The sequence below is a fragment of the Ranitomeya variabilis genome, chromosome 2 (genome assembly GCF_051348905.1).
Source record: "Ranitomeya variabilis isolate aRanVar5 chromosome 2, aRanVar5.hap1, whole genome shotgun sequence".
In the NCBI taxonomy this organism is placed as follows: Eukaryota; Metazoa; Chordata; class Amphibia; order Anura; family Dendrobatidae; genus Ranitomeya; species Ranitomeya variabilis.
The window spans coordinates 146477277-146496547 of NC_135233.1; the positions used below are offsets into that span (position 1 = coordinate 146477277).

At 40.5% G+C, this 19271-nt stretch overlaps 1 protein-coding gene across 2 annotated transcripts in view; it reads left to right on the top strand.

Moving 5' to 3' along the window:
• Positions 1-19271, top strand: part of LOC143804701 (sulfotransferase 6B1-like) — a 93890-nt gene that overhangs the window by 57854 nt on the left and 16765 nt on the right. For both annotated transcript variants that reach the window (XM_077283061.1, XM_077283062.1), the window contains 2 exons: positions 5898-5992; positions 11634-11790. In XM_077283061.1, the coding sequence (XP_077139176.1) occupies positions 5898-5992; positions 11634-11790 (252 nt within the window). The remainder of the gene's footprint in view (positions 1-5897; positions 5993-11633; positions 11791-19271) is intronic.

A 19271-nucleotide genomic window follows, 5' to 3' on the forward strand; every position in this document is an offset into this window, starting at 1 on the left:
TCTGAACTCCAAAGAGACATTTAGACCCCTTCACAAACAAGGAATTAGCACGAAGGACATGGAACACCATTCTGACCTGCTTCACATGAGACTCCCAATCGTCCGAAAAGACCAAAATATCATCCAAATATACAATCATGAATCTATCCAGGTATTTTCGGAAGATGTCATGCATAAAGGACTGAAACACAGATGGAGCATTAGAAAACCCGAATGGCATCACCAAGTACTCAAAATGGCCCTCGGGCGTATTAAATGCTGTTTTCCATTCGTCGCCCCGTTTAATACGCACAAGATTATACGCCCCTCGAAGATCTATCTTGGTGAACCAGCTAGCCCCCTTAATCCGAGCAAACAAATCAGACAGTAGCGGCAAAGGGTACTGAAATTTGACGGTGATTTTATTGAGAAGGCGGTAATCTATACAAGGTCTCAGAGAACCATCCTTCTTGGCCACAAAAAAGAACCCTGCTCCCAACGGTGACGACGACGGGCGAATATGCCCTTTCTCCAAGGATTCCTTTATATAACTCCGCATTGCAGCGTGTTCTGGCACAGATAAATTGAACAGTCGGCCCTTCGGAAACTTACTACCAGGAATCAAATTAATAGCACAATCACAATCCCTATGAGGAGGTAGGGCACTGGATTTGGGCTCATCAAATACATCCCGGTAATCTGACAAGAACTCAGGGACTTCAGAAGGATGGGAAGACGAAATAGACAACAATGGGACATCCCCATGTACCCCTTGACAACCCCAACTGGATACAGACATAGATTTCCAATCCAATACTGGATTATGGACCTGTAGCCATGGCAAACCCAAAACGACCACATCATGCAGATTATGCAACACCAAAAAGCGAATATCCTCCTGATGTGCAGGAGCCATGCACATGGTCAATTGAGTCCAGTACTGAGGCTTATTCTTGGCCAAAGGTGTAGCATCAATTCCTCTCAATGGAATAGGATACTGTAAGGGCTCCAAGAAAAAACCACAGCGCCTGGCAAACTCCAAGTCCATCAAATTCAGGGCAGCGCCTGAATCCACAAATGCCATAACAGAATAGGATGACAAAGAGCAAATCAGAGTAACGGACAAAAGAAATTTTGGCTGTACCGTACCAATGGTGGCAGACCTGGCGAACCGTTTAGTGCGCTTAGGACAATCAGAGATAGCATGAGTGGAGTCACCACAGTAGAAACACAGCCCATTCTGACGTCTGTACTCTTGCCGTTCAGCTCTGGTCAAGGTCCTGTCACATTGCATAGGCTCAGGCCTCTGCTCAGAAAACACCACCAAATGGTGCACATTTTTGCGCTCACGTAAGTGTCGATCGATCTGAATGGCCAAGGACATAGACTCATTTAGACCAGCAGGCGTGGGGAATCCCACCATAACATCCTTAAGGGCTTCAGAAAGACCCTTTCTGAAAATTGCCGCCAGGGCACATTCATTCCACTGAGTAAGCACAGACCACTTTCTAAACTTCTGACAATATACCTCCGCTTCATCCTGACCCTGACACAAAGCCAGCAAAATTTTCTCTGCCTGATCCACTGAATCTGGTTCATCATAAAGCAATCCAAGCGCCAGAAAAAACGCATCAACATTACGCAATGCAGGATCTCCTGGCGCAAGGGAAAATGCCCAGTCTTGAGGGTCGCCACGCAGCAAAGAAATAATGATTTTTACTTGCTGAATGGGGTCACCAGAGGAGCGGGGTTTCAAAGCAAAAAACAGTCTACAATTATTTTTGAAATTCAGGAACTTAGATCTATCCCCAGAAAACAAATCAGGAATTGGAATTCTGGGTGTCTAACATCGGGTTCTGAACTACATAATCTTGAATGCCTTGTACCCTTACAGTGAGTTGATCAACACAAGAGGACAGACCTTGAATGTCCATATCTACACCTGTGTCCTGAACCACCCAGAGATTTAGGGGAAAAGAGAAACAAAACACGCTGCAGAGGAAAAAAAAAATGGTCTCAGAACTTCTCTTATCCCTCTATTGAGATGCATGAACACTTTACGGGCCAGCTGTACTGTTATGATTGAACTGGTGGTTAGGAGCACTAGAAATGACCAGATGAGCAAACTAGTAATACAGGACGAGCTCTGGGAAGTGGGAGCTCTGCTGACCGCAACCCCTAATCCTATCACAACAACTAGAAATAGCCGTGGAGCGTTCCTGCCTCTGCCTAGACGCCTCTTCACAGCCTAAGAGCTAACTACCCCTAAAGATAGAAAATACAGCCTACCTTGCCTCAGAGAAATTCCCCAAAGAAATAGGCAGCCCCCACATATATTGACTGTGAGTTAAGATGGAAGTCACAAACACAGGAATGAAATAGGTTTCAGCAAACGAGGCCAGACTTAACTAAATAGACTGAGGATAGAAAAGGTATATTTGCGGTCAGCATAAAAACTAACAAAAAAACACACAGAGTGTGCAAAAGAGAGCACCGCACCGACTCACGGCGCGGTGGTGCCACTCTGCATCCCAGAGCTTCCAGCTAACAAGACAAAATCATCATAGCAAGCTGGACAAAACCACAATGGTAACAAATAAGCTAGCAGGGACTTAGCTTTTGCTGAAGTAGACAGGTCATCTGAAAGATCCAAGCAAACTGAACCAGTACTAGGACATTGACAGCTGGCATCAGGTAACGATCTGACTGGAGTTAAATAGAGCAGCCAGCCAAGGCCTAAACGAGATCAGCTGGAGAAGGGATCTCAGAACCAGCAGCTCCACTCACAGCCACCAGAGGGAGTCCATGGACAGAACTCGCCGAAGTACCATTCATAACCACAGGAGGGAGCTCGAGAACAGAATTCACAACACTTTCCATCCTTTCATTATAATTTACAGCAGCCTTCTTACCATCAAAAGCAGAATTTAAAAAACTGATAATAAACTCTATTCTCAGATGAGAACATAGGATCCACCAACAGCAGAAGATGCCACAGCCTTTGTACTTCTGCTCTCTTACCGAAAACCTTTGCACACACTTATTAGATGTTTTAATATGAAATATAGGGTCAGTTCATTGCTGCTAATGTGCATGTAGATTTCCTGAAACAACAGGAAGTTAGTCTCAAAAAGCCCCAGTGTAAAAATGGCAAGATTTAAAATTATATTTTTTAATAATGATTGTAATATGGGAAAAAATATTACAAATATTTTATAAAAGTACTGTCATAAGTGGAGTTATGAGCTATACAGATTAAAGGCTGAGAGCATTGAATCACTGTCACCCCCACTGTGAACAGGTAATTGAAGCAGATATCGGATGCGGAGAGATATGGAGGGTGTGTACAGAGTCATTAATGGGTACTAAGGAGGAAGATTGTAACCAGCTCATCTGAATGGCTTGAGGTGTGCAGGAGCAGGGAAACTATGTGACCACGCGTGTAACGTTAAGCAGAAAAAGTTCGAGCTCTTTCAAAATTCCATGTGTATTCAGACGATTTAAAAGTGTGAATCCATAATATGATCAAAGGCAAACACTTTGCTTTTCTGTAGGGCAAATCTGTCCATATTTACCACGGCATTCTCCTATTCTAGAAGCTTTCACAGATCCAATTCGTAAGATGTATCTGTGTTTTATCACAACAGAAAAACGGGCATTTTCATAAAATCCCATCCACTTTGTTCAGACATATAGGCCATATTCACAAGTAGCATAAATGCAATGTTTTTTTCTGTTGCTTTTTTTGCACATAAATTCTGCTATATTTAACTGTCCAAGCAAAGCTGTGATTGCACGAAAACTCTGCCACTGTGCGTCTAAAGACATTGTTGAACTGTGGAGCTTTTGGTGCTTTTTCCTGTAGAGGCTTCTATGTGGAACCTAAAAAACGGCAATTACTTTTTTAACTGCAGAATCAAAGTTTTTCTTATAAAAAACACATTAAAATTCTGCTTCAAATCTGCACCAAAAACATCAAATAAGAGGGAAAATGCATAAAAAAATGCAATAACCAGGGAAAATTGTTATTACGTAGTTTGGTGTGGACACCTGTAGCACACACAAGACACAATATTTAACCCCTTAACGACCGCCGAACGCCTTTTAACGGCGGTAGTTAAGGGTACTTAAATCACAGCGCCGTTAATTAACGGCACTGTGGAAAAAGTGTATAGCGCCCCCTCAGAGTCGGTGGTAGCTTAGACCCCAGAGAACATGATTCGGGTCGGTTTTTACTGACCGCGGGGTTGCGATTGCCTTTATTAACCATATAATGATGACCGCAAAAAAAAGTGCAATTTGCCATGTAATTTCTCTCTCCTCCAATGTGATCAAACATCAGATTAGAGAGAAATAGGGTCCCCGATCCCCCCTGTACCTCCTGGTGTCCCCCGGTATGCCTGGGCCCGCTTTCATCCTCCTGCATCCCCCCATGTCTTCTTCCAGGAAGGAAATGGCGGGCAACAATAGGTAGATTTTTCCTATTGGTTCATTTTGGTCACTGTGATAGACCCTATCATAGTGATCAAAATACAAAAAATAGTAAATTAACCCCCCTTTATCACCCCCGTAGTTAGGAAAAAATAATAAAATAAGGAAAATATATTTATTTCCATTTTCCCATTAGGTTACAGTTGGGCTAAAGTGAGTTGGGCTAAAGTTAGGGTTAGGGTTGGGGCTAAAATTAGGGTTGAGGCTAAAGTTAGGGTTAGGGTTGGGATTAGGGTTAGGGTTGGGATTAGGGTTAGAGTTGGGATTAGGGTTAAGGTTGGGATTAGGATTAGAGTTGAGATTAGGGTTAGGGTTGGGATTAGGATTAGGGTTGGGATTAGGGTTAGGGTTTGGATTAGGGTTGGGATTAGGGTTAGGGTTGGGATTAGGGTTAGGGGTGTGTTGGGGTTAGGTTTGTGGTTAGGGCTCAGCAGGGTTCAGCAGTACCTTCAGCAGAAGAGACACTGAAGTTCGCCATACACATTGCACTATAAATATCAACAGGTTTGACTGACATTCTAGTGTGTATGGGGGCACTGGACAACTGATGGTCGGGAAAGATGTTGATTGGGCATGTCTGATTTTAAACTGACATTCACTTTGTTCTCTTGGAGAACTCATGGAGAACACAGGAGCACTCTGCTGAGTGAGCACTGCAGAGTATGAGAGAGATGGCCAAGATGTCTGTCAGCTAAGTGATCAACAGACAGCCATCTAATGTGTATGGCCAGCTTGAGACAGATTGCAAGATGTCAGGCCTTGTAATAACCAAAGAGTGGAACAGAATACCTGGCTTAGTTAACGAACGGAATGATCACCCTCTGATGAGAGCAATTTTTCACTACTCACCCAATGAGAAGTCAATCAATATAAAGAACAAGACAGCACTCTACATCAGATGCCATAAAAAGTGTATCATAGTCAAAAAAGAAAACCGTGTTTCAGCTGTATTTTTGCCTTCATGCTTGATAAAAGCGAATGTATTGCCGAATTATTGCACCTTTGTGGCTTACAATACACATTTTTAATCTGATCTGAAGTCCTGCCTTGTTATTTATAATGCCCCATTCATGGGCCCTCTGCTCTTGCTCTCCTGTCTGTGAAACTGAATGTAGCCATAATTGTGGGGTGAGCTTTCAGTTCAGGACAAGCAAGAAAATAACCACAGAAACAATGCAAGATGAAAAGTGAGAGAAAAGATGTTGCAGCTCCTACATTGTTGGCAAAATGCTGCTGAATATCTATTCACTTAAAAGGAGTAGATAGCAAGTTGCAGACAGCGAGAAGGCGATGCTTTTCTGCACATTTGAGGTGAAGGAAAAGGTAGACTTTAAATAGCCTTGAATGTAGAGTGAATGTGACATTTGGATTTGTTTGTTTGCTTCAAATTCCTCATCTAAAAACTTGTTTTCTATTTTTTTCTAAAGTGTGTTATGGGCAGTATTTTGATTTTGTTGTGGCCTGGGAGAAACACTTCAATGATAAAACTATGATGGCAATAACATTTGAAGAAATGAAAATGGTAAGTGTGACTTCCTGTCCCTTTAAGGGAACCTGTTATATCGGACATGCAGTCTGATCTGCCAGCAGCAGGATACCAAGCATGGGAAACTGAGCAGATTGATGGAAAAATTTCATATATATATAATTTTATTTTCTTAAAATCTCTGCTCATTCGGGGTTTAGTAGTTAACTGGTAGTCCTAATTATAAATGTACAGTTATTTCTGTAAGTATTTGTACAGAAGGCTGTCAGTCATTAATAAAGTGGTTGCACAAAGCTGGGTTTCCATAAGATCGTGTGGTCATTATCTATTGCATGAATGGAAGAGGCAGAGAAAAAAATATAGATTTATTTATATGAGAGTGATCATCATTATCATAATTACCATATGCAGCCCCTGGGCATGAAGGTTGCTGTTTCTGGGAAAAAAAAAACATATTTTTTTTACTTTCATACAACTTCATTAAGTCTACCATGTAATGAACCGTGTACTTTTTGTAGCTGATCAATACTGGGGCAAGTCTTCAGGACAAGGAAGCAAAGACTGTAGTTTCTGATTATAGACTGAAATCACAGATCTTCATCATTAATATAAGAAAGTTTTAAAAATTTTAATTTCTATAATGATTAAAGTTTATTTTACATAAGCCCAGAAAACATCTTTCCGTCTTCTAACTTCCACAATCCACCCAGGATTTCTTCTTGTTTGGACATTTTATTTATCAATTATCCAGTATTCTTTTTGGTCATTTATCCAACCATACTGAGATATGCAGTAAAAAAAGGGACTGAGACTTCTTTACCACCTGCTACAGAGGAGTCTATATTTTCCTCTAACTCCCTTTAACTATGCCATTTCTGAATAGCCATTCATATAACACATACTTGCATGATATTTATGAGATACATTGTACTATGAAGGATAAGCAGTTATATTTATATGACATATTAAATTAGTATTATATATAAGGGTTTCCCCCGGATAATTCTAGGACCTATGTGCAGCGCCCCAGAGTCCTGGTCGTTGCAGTACTGTGGCTCCGCCGCTAAGGGGGGCTATGGTACGTCTGATGGCACTGAAGGAGTTCATCTGACCAGGTATCACATACACCAATACATTTCACAGTCGGGCCTCCAGGGGGAGCTAAGGGTGCTATTTATTAGGCCACTCCTCACCGTGTGGGTAAACTGGGGGTCAGGCAGGAAGTTAGTCAGAAAGCTGACTGGGTTGGAACCAGGCAACACCTGGTGGCAGAGGGTGTTGTGGGGGAAGATTCGGTAGGGTCCCTGTCAGGTTTGGGACCCTGACAGAGGCCTGGCTACAAGAAAGAACGTCACGGGACCGTGCCTGCTCAGCATAGCGGCGGTGCCCTGAGAAAGGAACAGAAGCGAGATATATTGTGCTGAGTGAGAAACGAGATCAAAAATAGAGGAGAAATACCAGTAGGAGTCGTGCTGTAAGACCGAGGCAACATCCTACTGAGGCGCACAACCGGCGGCCGGAACGCCGAGGAAGTATTTATATATCTAGCTCCAAGCAATACTTCAAACCAACGGCAGGACAGTCAGTCTCAGGCGGGCTGTCTCACATACATCACCTATGAAGACATGGGGGGCGCACTAGGAGAGGGGCGACGCTAGGGTCCCGGAAGAGCTCCGAGCCTACTCGTCATACGGGTGCCGTCCTAACCAGAACATCAGGGAGGGACGGAGGAGAAGAACATCATCCGAACGAGTTGTGAGGGAACATCAGAAACAGACACAACAGTTGTGGGGTACTATCCCGTAAGCACAGCAGGGGAGGACCACAACACATAGCGCTAGCGGGAAGGCACAGATTTCCACCTGCAAAGAGAACTCTGGAGGTGCCATTGGGCCGGCCGGACTTGCGTAGCCTGGTGAACCGTATTCCGGACTGAGGACCCAGAGATCTTCAGTAAAGAGGTAAAGAGACTGCAGCCTGGTGTCCTCGTTATTTACTGCACCGCACCACCACCACCATCTACATCTATCAGATACTGTGCGCCCTTCGGCAGGGTCACGGACCGGGGCCTCGCCACCGTGACAACCCCAGAGCAGAGACTCAGAGGCCCGGTACCGGGTACCCCTCGGCCCTGCGGCAGTGGGGCGCTACATATGCCTAAGGCCTCTTTTATACATGCATGTCTCCGGTACATGTGGTGACTAGTGTTGAGCGATACCGTCGGAAAGTATCGGCCGATACCGGCAAAGTATCGGATCTAATCCGATACCGATACCCGACACCAATACAAGTCAATGGGACACCAAGTATCGGACGGTATCCTGTATGGTTCCCAGGGTCTGAAGGAGAGGAAACTCTCCTTCAGGCCCTGGGATCCATATCAATGTGTAAAAGAAAGAATTCAAATAAAAAATAGGGATATACTCACCCTCCGACGCAGCCTGGACTTTACCGCCGTAACCGGGAGCCGTTGTACCTAAGAATGCACGCTTGAAGGGCCTTAGATGAGGTCACTGCGCTCTGATTGGTCCGTAGCGGTCGCGTGACCGCTACGCGACCAATCACAAAGCAGTGACGTCACCTAAGGTCTTTCAAGCGCTTGAAATACCTTAGAAGACGTCCGCAGCTTCTGATTGGTCGCGTAGCGGTCGCGCGACCGCTACGGACCAATCAGAGCGCAGTGACCTCATCTAAGGCCCTTCAAGCGCGCATTCTTAGGTACAACGGCTCCCGGTTACGGCGGTAAAGTCCAGGAGCCGCCGGAGAGGTGAGTATATCCCTATTTTTTATTTTAATTCTTTATTTTACACATTGATATTAATCCCGATACCGATTCCCGATACCACAAAAGTATCGGATCTCGGTATCGGAATTCCGATACCCGCAAGTATCGGCCGATACCCGATACTTGCGGTATCGGAATGCTCAACACTAGTGGTGACAGTTTTCACACGTACCGGAGACACTGACACATGTAAACCCATTCATTTTCATGTGTCCGTGTGCCCCACACATAGACATGTCAGTTTTTTACCGTCAGCATGGGCCGCAAAATATCCTGCACACGTGCACACGCATCGGCGCCAGCGAAGAAGCGCTACAGTAAGCGCTGTTCCCCGGTGGCAGGTGCTGAAGACGGCTCTCATCATTTTCCCCTGCTCTGCCGCCGATCGGCGCGAGCAGAGGAAAATGATGAGAATTACAGTGGGGAAATAAGCATTTGATCCCTTGCTGATTTTGTAAGTTTTCCCACTGACAAAGACATGAACAGTCTATAATTTTAAGGGTAGGTTAATTTTAACAATGAAAGATAGAATATCAAAAATAAAATCCAGAAAATCACATTGTATAAATTATATAAATTTATTTGCATTTTGCAGTGAGAAATAAGTATTTGATCCCTCTGGCAAACATGACTTAAACCCTTGTTGGCAAGCACAGCAGTCAGACATTTTTTGTAGTTGATGATGAGGTTTGATCACGTCAGGAGGAATTTTGGTCCACTTCTGTTTGCAGATCATTTCTAAATCATTAAGATTTTGAGGCTGTTGCTTGGCAACTCGGATCTTCAACTCCCTCCATTAGTTTTCTATGTGAATAAGGTCTGGAGACTGGCTAGGCCATGAGTTTAATGTGCATCTTTTTGCGCCACTCCTTTGTTGCCTTGGCTGTATGTTTTGGGTCATTGTCTTGCTGGAAGATCCAGCCACGAATGATTTTTAATGTCCTGGCGGAGGGTTGTTACTCAGGATTTTATGGTACATGGCTCCATCCATTCTCCCATTGATGCGGTGAAGTAGTCCTGTGCCCTTAGCAGAGAAACACCCCCAAAACATAATGTTTCCACCTCCATGCTTGACAGTGGGGACGGTGTTCTTTGGGTCATAGACAGCATTTCTCTTCCTCCCAACATGGCGAGTTGAGTTAATGCCAAAAAACCTCATCTGACCACAGCAGCTTCTTCCAATCACTCACTGAATCATCCAGGTGTTCATTGGCAAACTTCAGACAGGCCTGCACATGTGCCTTCTTGAGCAGGGGCACCTTGCAGGATACCTTTATGGCGTAATGTGTTACCAATGGTTTTCTTGGAGACTGTGGACCCAGCTGCCTTGAGATCATTAACAAGTTCCTCCTGTATAGTTTTAGGCTGATCTCTCACCTTCCTCACGATCAAGGATACCCCACGAGGTGAGATTTTGCATGGTGCCCTATATCGATATCAATTGTCAGTCATTTTGTATTTCTTCCATTTTCTTACCATTGCACCAACAGTTGTCTCCTTCTCACCCAGCGTCTTACTTATAGTTTTGTAGCCCATTCCAGCTTTGTGCAGGTCTATGATCTTGTCTCTGACATCCTTATAAAGCTCTTTGGTCTTGCCCATGTGGTAGAGGTTAGAGTCTGACTGATTAATTGAGACTGTGGACAGGAGTCTTTAATAAAGGTGACTATGTAAGACAGCTGTCTTTAATGCAGGTAACAAGTTGATTAGGAGCGTCTAACTGGTCTGTAGGAGCCAGAACTCCCCCCTATTTCTGATAACCAACCAGGCAACTCACAGCTGGGAGCTGCAACACTCAGCTGTCTGCTTCAGCAAGGCTGGTTGTAAAAATGGGGGGGGGGCATGCCATGTTTTTTAATTTTGGGGGGGGTTATTTGTAAAGAACAGAACATTTTCAAAGGGAAAATGCCAGAAGGATGGAAAAGCCATGTTCTTTAAAACCATTTAGCACTTTTAGAAACCTGAAGCAGTTAAAAGATGTTGAAAGGGCTGAATATATGAACAGAAAGGTTTTTTTTTATATAGAAATGCATGTTTCCATCCATTTGAGTGTTTTCAAGGTTTTTTAGGCAGTTTCCATTCTGCAATCTCCCTGAAAAGGGCATCTTGTGCACATACTGTTAGGCACACTGTATTTCATAAGTTCAGAACCCCCCCCCCCGGCATCATTTTAGAGATTAGATATTAGAAAAAGCTTTTTGACAGTGAAGGTGAGCAATGAGTGAAACAGGCTGCCACGAGAGGTGGTGCGTTTTCCTGCAATGGAAGTCTTCAAACAAAGGCTGGACAGACTTCTGTCTGAGATTGTTTAGTAAATCCTGCATTCAGTAGGGGGATGGACACAATGACCCTGGAGGTCCCTTCCAACTCTAACCTTCTAGGATTCTATGACTCTGCTTAAGTCCTCCATTAATAATCGGAGTTTCTCTGAATTTGAGGACTTGGCTTTTCTATGGGCACTGTCACTAGGCACTGTGCAATTATCAGTTGCTCTCTTAAGGTGCCGCAGGAAAACTGAGTTACAATCCATTGCTGAAGGTCCCACTAGCATTACTCTCTGTGATATTTGGGGGACTCTTCTGAGGAAAAAGGGATTGCAGCCCTTAAGGAGCTAAGCTAATTATAGCAATAGTACAGAAAATATTCTTAAATTAAATGATAAAAACGGAGGAAGACTGACTTTTTACTCAAATGTGCATGTATATCATCTCAATATAGTGAATTAGTTTTTAAAGTGTTTTTCTCTCAATGTAGAGTTTTAGATTCAAATATATGGCTGATGGCATACAGTCGGTGTCTGATCAATGCTGCCCATAGATTGGGCAGCATGTATTAGCTGTTAGATTCCAGTTAAAGAATACACGCCTTTTATTTATTTTTCCTTGAATTAAGGACTTTCCCACAGCACTGAAAAAAATATCAGAATTCTATCAGCTTCCATTGAATGAGGAACAAATTGAACTTGTAGCAAGCCGCACTTCTTTTAACTCTATGAAAGAACAATCAGAAAATACTCATGGAAAACTTGGTGATTCATTCTTCAGAAAAGGTAGGTCACAATCACAAAACAGCAGAGGTTCCGTCTTTTATAATTGCTTGTACATTTTTTCAATATATATTAATGGCTAAAAGAATACGCATTGCCAATAAATATAGGACCTGTTCTCTCTATATGAGGTGTGTACATGACTTTGAGAAAGCTAATTCCACCATTTCAACCATATGAAAGTTTGGCTCCTCTGGAGGCCAAAATGACTAACCTACATTTTAAATTGCCATCAAAGCCTTCAGAGTAGTAGAGCGTCGGGTGGTTTCGTCAAACTCAATTTGACAGGTGGACACGCCCCTATCAAAGTGTATCAAAGTGTGTAACCCCACCCCTCCCCTGTCTTCTGACAGCAGCTGTGTGACTGCTCCCCCTCCCTTTTTGATATAGTTTAATATTATTATCACTGTATTTGATACAGTGTTTATTATCCCAGTAATTGTTTTATATTAGATTAATGTGCTGTATTAAAGTTTACTCTTGTTTGATAAGCCTGTGATAGCAGAAACACAGGCTCATTCTCCCTATCACAGTATTTAATATTGTTAATACAGTGTTTATTATCCCAGTAATACACAATGTAAGAGCCCCGTGATATTAGGATATGTCTGCAGGCATCATTTTACACAAGATTCAGGAATCCTGCAAGAATCACATGCCATGTCATTTGTGTCTTAGAAACATGATGTGTCATCTGTGTCTTAGATTAGTATTAGATGTTCATATGTAGCTGTTTTGAGAATAAGGGCATTGTGTGTCTTAGAATCACGAGTTTCACATGACAGACATGTCTGCAAATAGCATTTTACAGGGCGAGTGTGCCTGACCCCCCTCCCCCTTTCTGAGAGCCCAGACAGATGATCAAAACACAGAAAGCTTTATCAGAGATTTAGAGTCTGTATAATTATCAGACTTCAGTATCGCTGTAAGCTGCAGACTGCCCATTTGATAATAAATTGTTATCAAAGTGTCAGCAAAATGTATTAAATTGATTACTGATACTCTTCCAACAAATTGATAATAATATCAAAGTGTATTATTTTATTTATAGTTCCAATAATATTTATTCTCTTTTATTGACATTTTCATAAACCTATAGTCCCAATAATATTTATCTGACCAGCAGATAATTAATTAAAATCGCATAAAGCGTGTTAAATAGACAGCACACAGATACCGCAGTGAATCAAAATGTATTAAATTGATTACTGATACGCTTCCAACAAATTGATAATGATATCAAAAGTGTATTATTTTATTTATAGTCCCAATAATATTTATTCTCTTTTATTGACATTTTCATAAACCTATAGTCCCAATAATATTTATTTGACCAGCAGATAATTAATTAAAATCGCATAAAGCGTGTTAAATAGACAGCGCACGGACACCGCAGTGAATCAAAATGTATTAAATTGATTACTGATACGCTTCCAACAAATTGATAATAATATCATAAGTGTATTATTTTATTTATAGTCCCAATAATATGTATTCTCTTTTATTGACATTTTCATAAACCTATAGTCCCAATAATATTTATTTGACCAGCAGATAATTAATTAAAATCGCATAAAGCGTGTTAAATAGACATCACACCAAAATCATAGTGAATCAAAATGTATTAAATTGATTACTGATACAAGACTCACATGACATCTCATGGCTGCTGCCAGCAGCTGTGTGCCTGTCCCCCCCTCCCCCTTTCTGAGAACCCAGACAAATGATCAAAACACAGAAAGCTTTATCAGAGATTTAGAGTCTGTATAATTATCGGACTTCAGTATCGCTGTAAGCTGCAGACTGCCCATTTGATAATAAATTGCTGCTCCCCCTCCCTTTTTGATATAGTTTAATATTATTATCACTGTATTTGATACAGTGCTTATTATCCCAGTAATTGTTTTATATTAGATTAATGTGCTGATCATTTATCAGTTTTTCATGCGTATCACAGAAAGATTTAGCTTGATCTGTGCGAGTTTGTTGGCATATTAGAAAAAGTACATTTGTATTAATTTTATTAGATTGTGGAAGAGTTTTATTGACATTTTCATAAACCTATAGACCCAATAATATTTATTTGACCAGCAGATAATTAATTAAAATCGCATATAGTTCAGCGATAATGTCAGGTGTTGGACAGACATTTATCAGTTTTTCATACGTATCACAGAAAGATTTTAGCTTGATCTGTGCGAGTTTGCGGACATATGTATATTCTGTGTTTATGCATCATTATTTCATACTGTGATTCTCATTTTATGAGCTTTATAACACAGCAGACTGATTTACGGACGTATTATGTATAATTATTAGTTAATTGGGCAGGCATTTATCAGTTTTTCATACGTATCACAGAAAGATTTTAGTTTGATCTGATTTAAAATCATATAGTTCAGTGATAATGTCAGGTGTTGGACAGTCATTTATCAGTTTTTCACACGTATCACAGAAAGATTTAGCTTGATCTGTGCGAGTTTGTTGGCATATTAGAAAAAGTACATTTGTATTAATTTTATTAGATTGTGGGAGAATTTTATTGACATTTTCATAAACCTATAGCCCCAATAATATTTATTTGACCAGCAGATAATTAATTAAAATCGCATATAGTTCAGTGATAATTGTTACAGTATTTTATTTTCCTGATGCTACTTTTGTTCGTGTATTATCGGCGTCTTCTTCAGTTGTGATTCTTACCTTTTCTATATAAATATGGGTAAATGAATTGTCCAGTGCCAGGATAATTTTCATCATTTTTATTTTATAACTGGAGCGGTCAATTCTGTAGCATTATTCTTTCCATAACTATTATGTGGAAAAGCTTGATAGAAGCCCCTTAGACCCCATTAAAATCAATGGTGTATGTCCGGATTTGAAAGTAGCTATTTGGCTCTATTTTAAGCTACAGATATTGCAATAGTCTGAACAGAGCCTAAGATGTAACTTCATATGAAACTACTGTGATACATTATAAATTACAAAATAGTTTTGAAGCTTTGTGTAGAAATATATCAGACAAAGAATATAAACTACTAGACACTCTAAAAGGATAGTTAAACACAACCCCTGGACACGCTGAAAAATTATGCTGGCACTGGACAATTCATTTACCCAATTATCACTGAACTATATGCGATTTTAATTAATTATCTGCTGGTCAAATAAATATTATTGGGGCTATAGGTTTATGAAAATGTCAATAAAATTCTCCCACAATCTAATAAAATTAATACAAATGTACTTTTTCTAATATGCCAACAAACTTGCACAGATCAAGCTAAATCTTTCTGTGATACGTGTGAAAAACTGATAAATGACTGTCCAACACCTGACATTATCGCTGAACTATATGATTTTAAATCAGATCAAACTAAAATCTTTCTGTGATACGTATGAAAAACTGATAAATGCCTGCCCAATTAACTAATAATTAAACATAATATGTCCGTAAATCAGTCTGCTGTGTTATAAAGCTCATAAAATGAGAATCACAGTATGAAATAATGATGCACAAACACAGAATATACATATGTCCGCAAACTCGCACAGATCAAGCTAAAATCTTTCTGTGATACGTATGAAAAACTGATAAATGTCTGTCCAACACCTGACATTATCGCTGAACTATATGCGATTTTAATTAATTATCTGCTGGTCAAATAAATATTATTGGGTCTATAGGTTTATGAAAATGTCAATAAAATTCTTCCACAATCTAATAAAATTAATACAAACTTGCACAGATCAAGCTAAATCTTTCTGTGATACGCATGAAAAACTGATAAATGATCAGCACATTAATCTAATATAAAACAATTACTGGGATAATAAGCACTGTATCAAATACAGTGATAATAATATTAAACTATATCAAAAAGGGAGGGGGAGCAGCAATTTATTATCAAATGGGCAGTCTGCAGCTTACAGCGATACTGAAGTCCGATAATTATACAGACTCTAAATCTCTGATAAAGCTTTCTGTGTTTTGATCATCTGTCTGGGTTCTCAGAAAGGGGGAGGGGGGGACAGGCACACAGCTGCTGGCAGCAGCCATGAGATGTCATGTGAGTCTCGTATCAGTAATCAATTTAATACATTTTGATTCACTATGATTTTGGTGTGATGTCTATTTAACACGCTTTATGCGATTTTAATTAATTATCTGCTGGTCAAATAAATATTATTGGGACTATAGGTTTATGAAAATGTCAATAAAAGAGAATAAATATTATTGGGACTATAAATAAAATAATACACTTTTGATATCATTATCAATTTGTTGGAAGCGTATCAGTAATCAATTTAATACATTTTGATTCACTGCGGTATCCGTGTGCTGTCTATTTAACACGCTTTATGCGATTTTAATTAATTATCTGCTGGTCAGATAAATATTATTGGGACTATAGGTTTATGAAAATGTCAATAAAAGAGAATAAATATTATTGGAACTATAAATAAAATAATACACTTTGATATTATTATCAATTTGTTGGAAGAGTATCAGTAATCAATTTAATACATTTTGCTGACACTTTGATAACAATTTATTATCAAATGGGCAGTCTGCAGCTTACAGCGATACTGAAGTCCGATAATTATACAGACTCTAAATCTCTGATAAAGCTTTCTGTGTTTTGATCATCTGTCTGGGCTCTCAGAAAGGGGGAGGGGGGTCAGGCACACTCGCCCTGTAAAATGCTATTTGCAGACATGTCTGTCATGTGAAACTCGTGATTCTAAGACACACAATGCCCTTATTCTCAAAACAGCTACATATGAACATCTAATACTAATCTAAGACACAGATGACACGTCATGTTTCTAAGACACAAATGACATGGCATGTGATTCTTGCAGGATTCCTGAATCTTGTGTAAAATGATGCCTGCAGACATATCCCAATATCACGGGGCTCTTACATTGTGTATTACTGGGATAATAAACACTGCATTAACAATATTAAACACTGTGATAGGGAGAATGAGCCTGTGTTTCTGCTATCACAGGCTTATCAAACAAGAGTAAACTTTAATACAGCACATTAATCTAATATAAAACAATTACTGGGATAATAAACACTGTATCAAATGCAGTGATAATAATATTAAACTATATCAAAAAGGGAGGGGCAGCAGTCACACAGCTGCTGTCAGAAGACAGGGGAGGGGTGGGGTTACACACTTTGATACACTTTGATAGGAGCATGTCCACCTGTCAAATTGAGTTTGACGAAACCACCCGACGCTCTACTACTCTTCAGAATTACTTTTATTCAGACATGGTCCCTCTATACCCAAAATGCGGAAATTTGTCCTTTTCTGTACAATGTGTTCTGATTTGTACATCTTGTACATTTTTATACTGTTCACATTAGTTCCTTTTCTATTTATTTGTCCTCTATAAACAACAAGTGTTTAACCAGCATTTATTTGTATGTCACTATATTGCTTGGGAGAAGCCCTTGTTTTTCTTACCATGTCTGTCTGTTTGGATGTATCCAATTATCTTTCGATAAGTAACTCTCAATCTGTCACCAATTACATTTTCCATGTGGTTTATAAATAGTTCTAGAGACTTTTTTTTATTTGACCACAAATGTGCTAAAAAAGTTCCACTAAAAAGTGCACTAGAATGCGGTCAATATGGGTGATGTCTAACAGAAGAAAGGCTTCCAATACCTAATTCTTTTCTCTCAGACCCAGAAGGCCATGACGGAGGTCGGTGACTAGTAGCAATCTTAAACAAAGCCAAGGGAGACTCAATCTCAGTCTCAATAGCAAAACTAAGAAAAATATATGTCAGCTCCTCTCCTGAGAGAAGAGAATCTGTTTTTTTTCAGGGGAGATTGGAACCTGATGGCCACACACTCGCCTTCTAGACCGATCAAGAGGGAACCCATGAGGAGCCTCACCCTGAAAAGTCCAAGTGCCAGGACATACAGTGATTGCGTGACACAAAAGTGAAAACAATTAAATAACTAGTGAAGCTTTTTTAGTGCAATATTAGCCAGATCTTTGACTGGAATTTAAAAATTTCCCATGTTAGCCAAAAAGCCTGGAAAAGTGTTTGTGCACAAAAAGAATAAAAAAAATTGAAGTACAGTGCAAAAGTGCCATAAACTCAACTGTGTTTCCCACACTCAGTGAGTTAAGGCACCCGAGGGTCACCAACTCAGGGACACTGTGCACCTCATGCACTCAAATGTACCTAACCTAATGACCTCAATCCTGGAGGGCCAGGGTCTCCACCAGATGATTATAATATCCCACACGGTGTACTGTCCAGTACACCATTCCCAGTGTGCATGATATAATGATGCAATAGAGCAGCTCAGGCAAAAAAATCAGTCTTTTCAAAATATACTACACTTGATCTTAACCAAAAGGTCTGGAAGCAATCTTTTTTTTATCACCCACTTGGCATACACATTTACGATTGTGTGGTGTAAATAGGCTTCCTTGCCAAGTAGGGCTCTTATAAAAAAAAATCCAAGGGTACTATGGCTGTATACCTATTAGCCTAAGAGGAGCAGATTGCATTTTAAAGTCACCTAGTTAGACAAAAAATGTAATATTAAAATTAAAAAAAGTTAGTAAATGCATAAAATTTGGTTATATTTTGATATTTTGAAAAAGCGCTAGAACCCCCCCCCCCCCCCCATACACACAGTTACGACCAGAAATATTTTTTATTTAAAACGAAACAACTGAGATGCAATTGAAGTGTAGACTTTCATGGTAAATTAAAGGGGTTGAACAAAAATATTCTGGGAAGCATTTAGGAGTTGCAAGCGTTTTCCTACAAGGCCTCCTTGTCATGACTAAGGAAGGGGTGGTTCTGCTCCATCCTGATCAGGTCAGGGTTAATTTGTCCGCCTCTCTTTGGCTCTGGGGCGGCTATTTAAAGCTAGTAGTTCCTGGGTCCAGTGATACTTCTGTATACTCGGCTAGAGATTGCTGACCCAGGTTACTCGTCTGTAATCGCTGTTCCTCTGCGTGTGTGAGTTTCGCTGTGCATAACCCAGCTTGTCCCTTTACCACTTTACCTTTCCTTCCTGGTATTCTGACCCCTTGGATTGGCCCTGTTTACTCGTTTGTTTTGCCCTTTTTTACCTGATACTTGTCTGGCTTCTGACCCTTGGCTTTGCTTTGACTTCATTATTTGGTTTGCGCACCTTTCTCCGCACCACGGTGGGCTCTCCGTCTGCTCGCGGGATAGCTCCACCCCCTGTGGTTACGTGACCGTCTTAGCTCCGCCCCTGTGATCACATGACTGGCCTAGCTCAGGTCCTGTTCACTCTACACACCTCGGTCTTCTCGCTCCTTGTGTATCGATTCGCCCCCCTGGCCTAAACCCCAGTGACACTGTCACCATGTCACTACACTCCTCATTTCAAGGGCTCAAAAGTAATTGAACAAATTAACTTTACTATAAATAAAATCAAATACAATAATCAACAAGCACGTTCTATTATC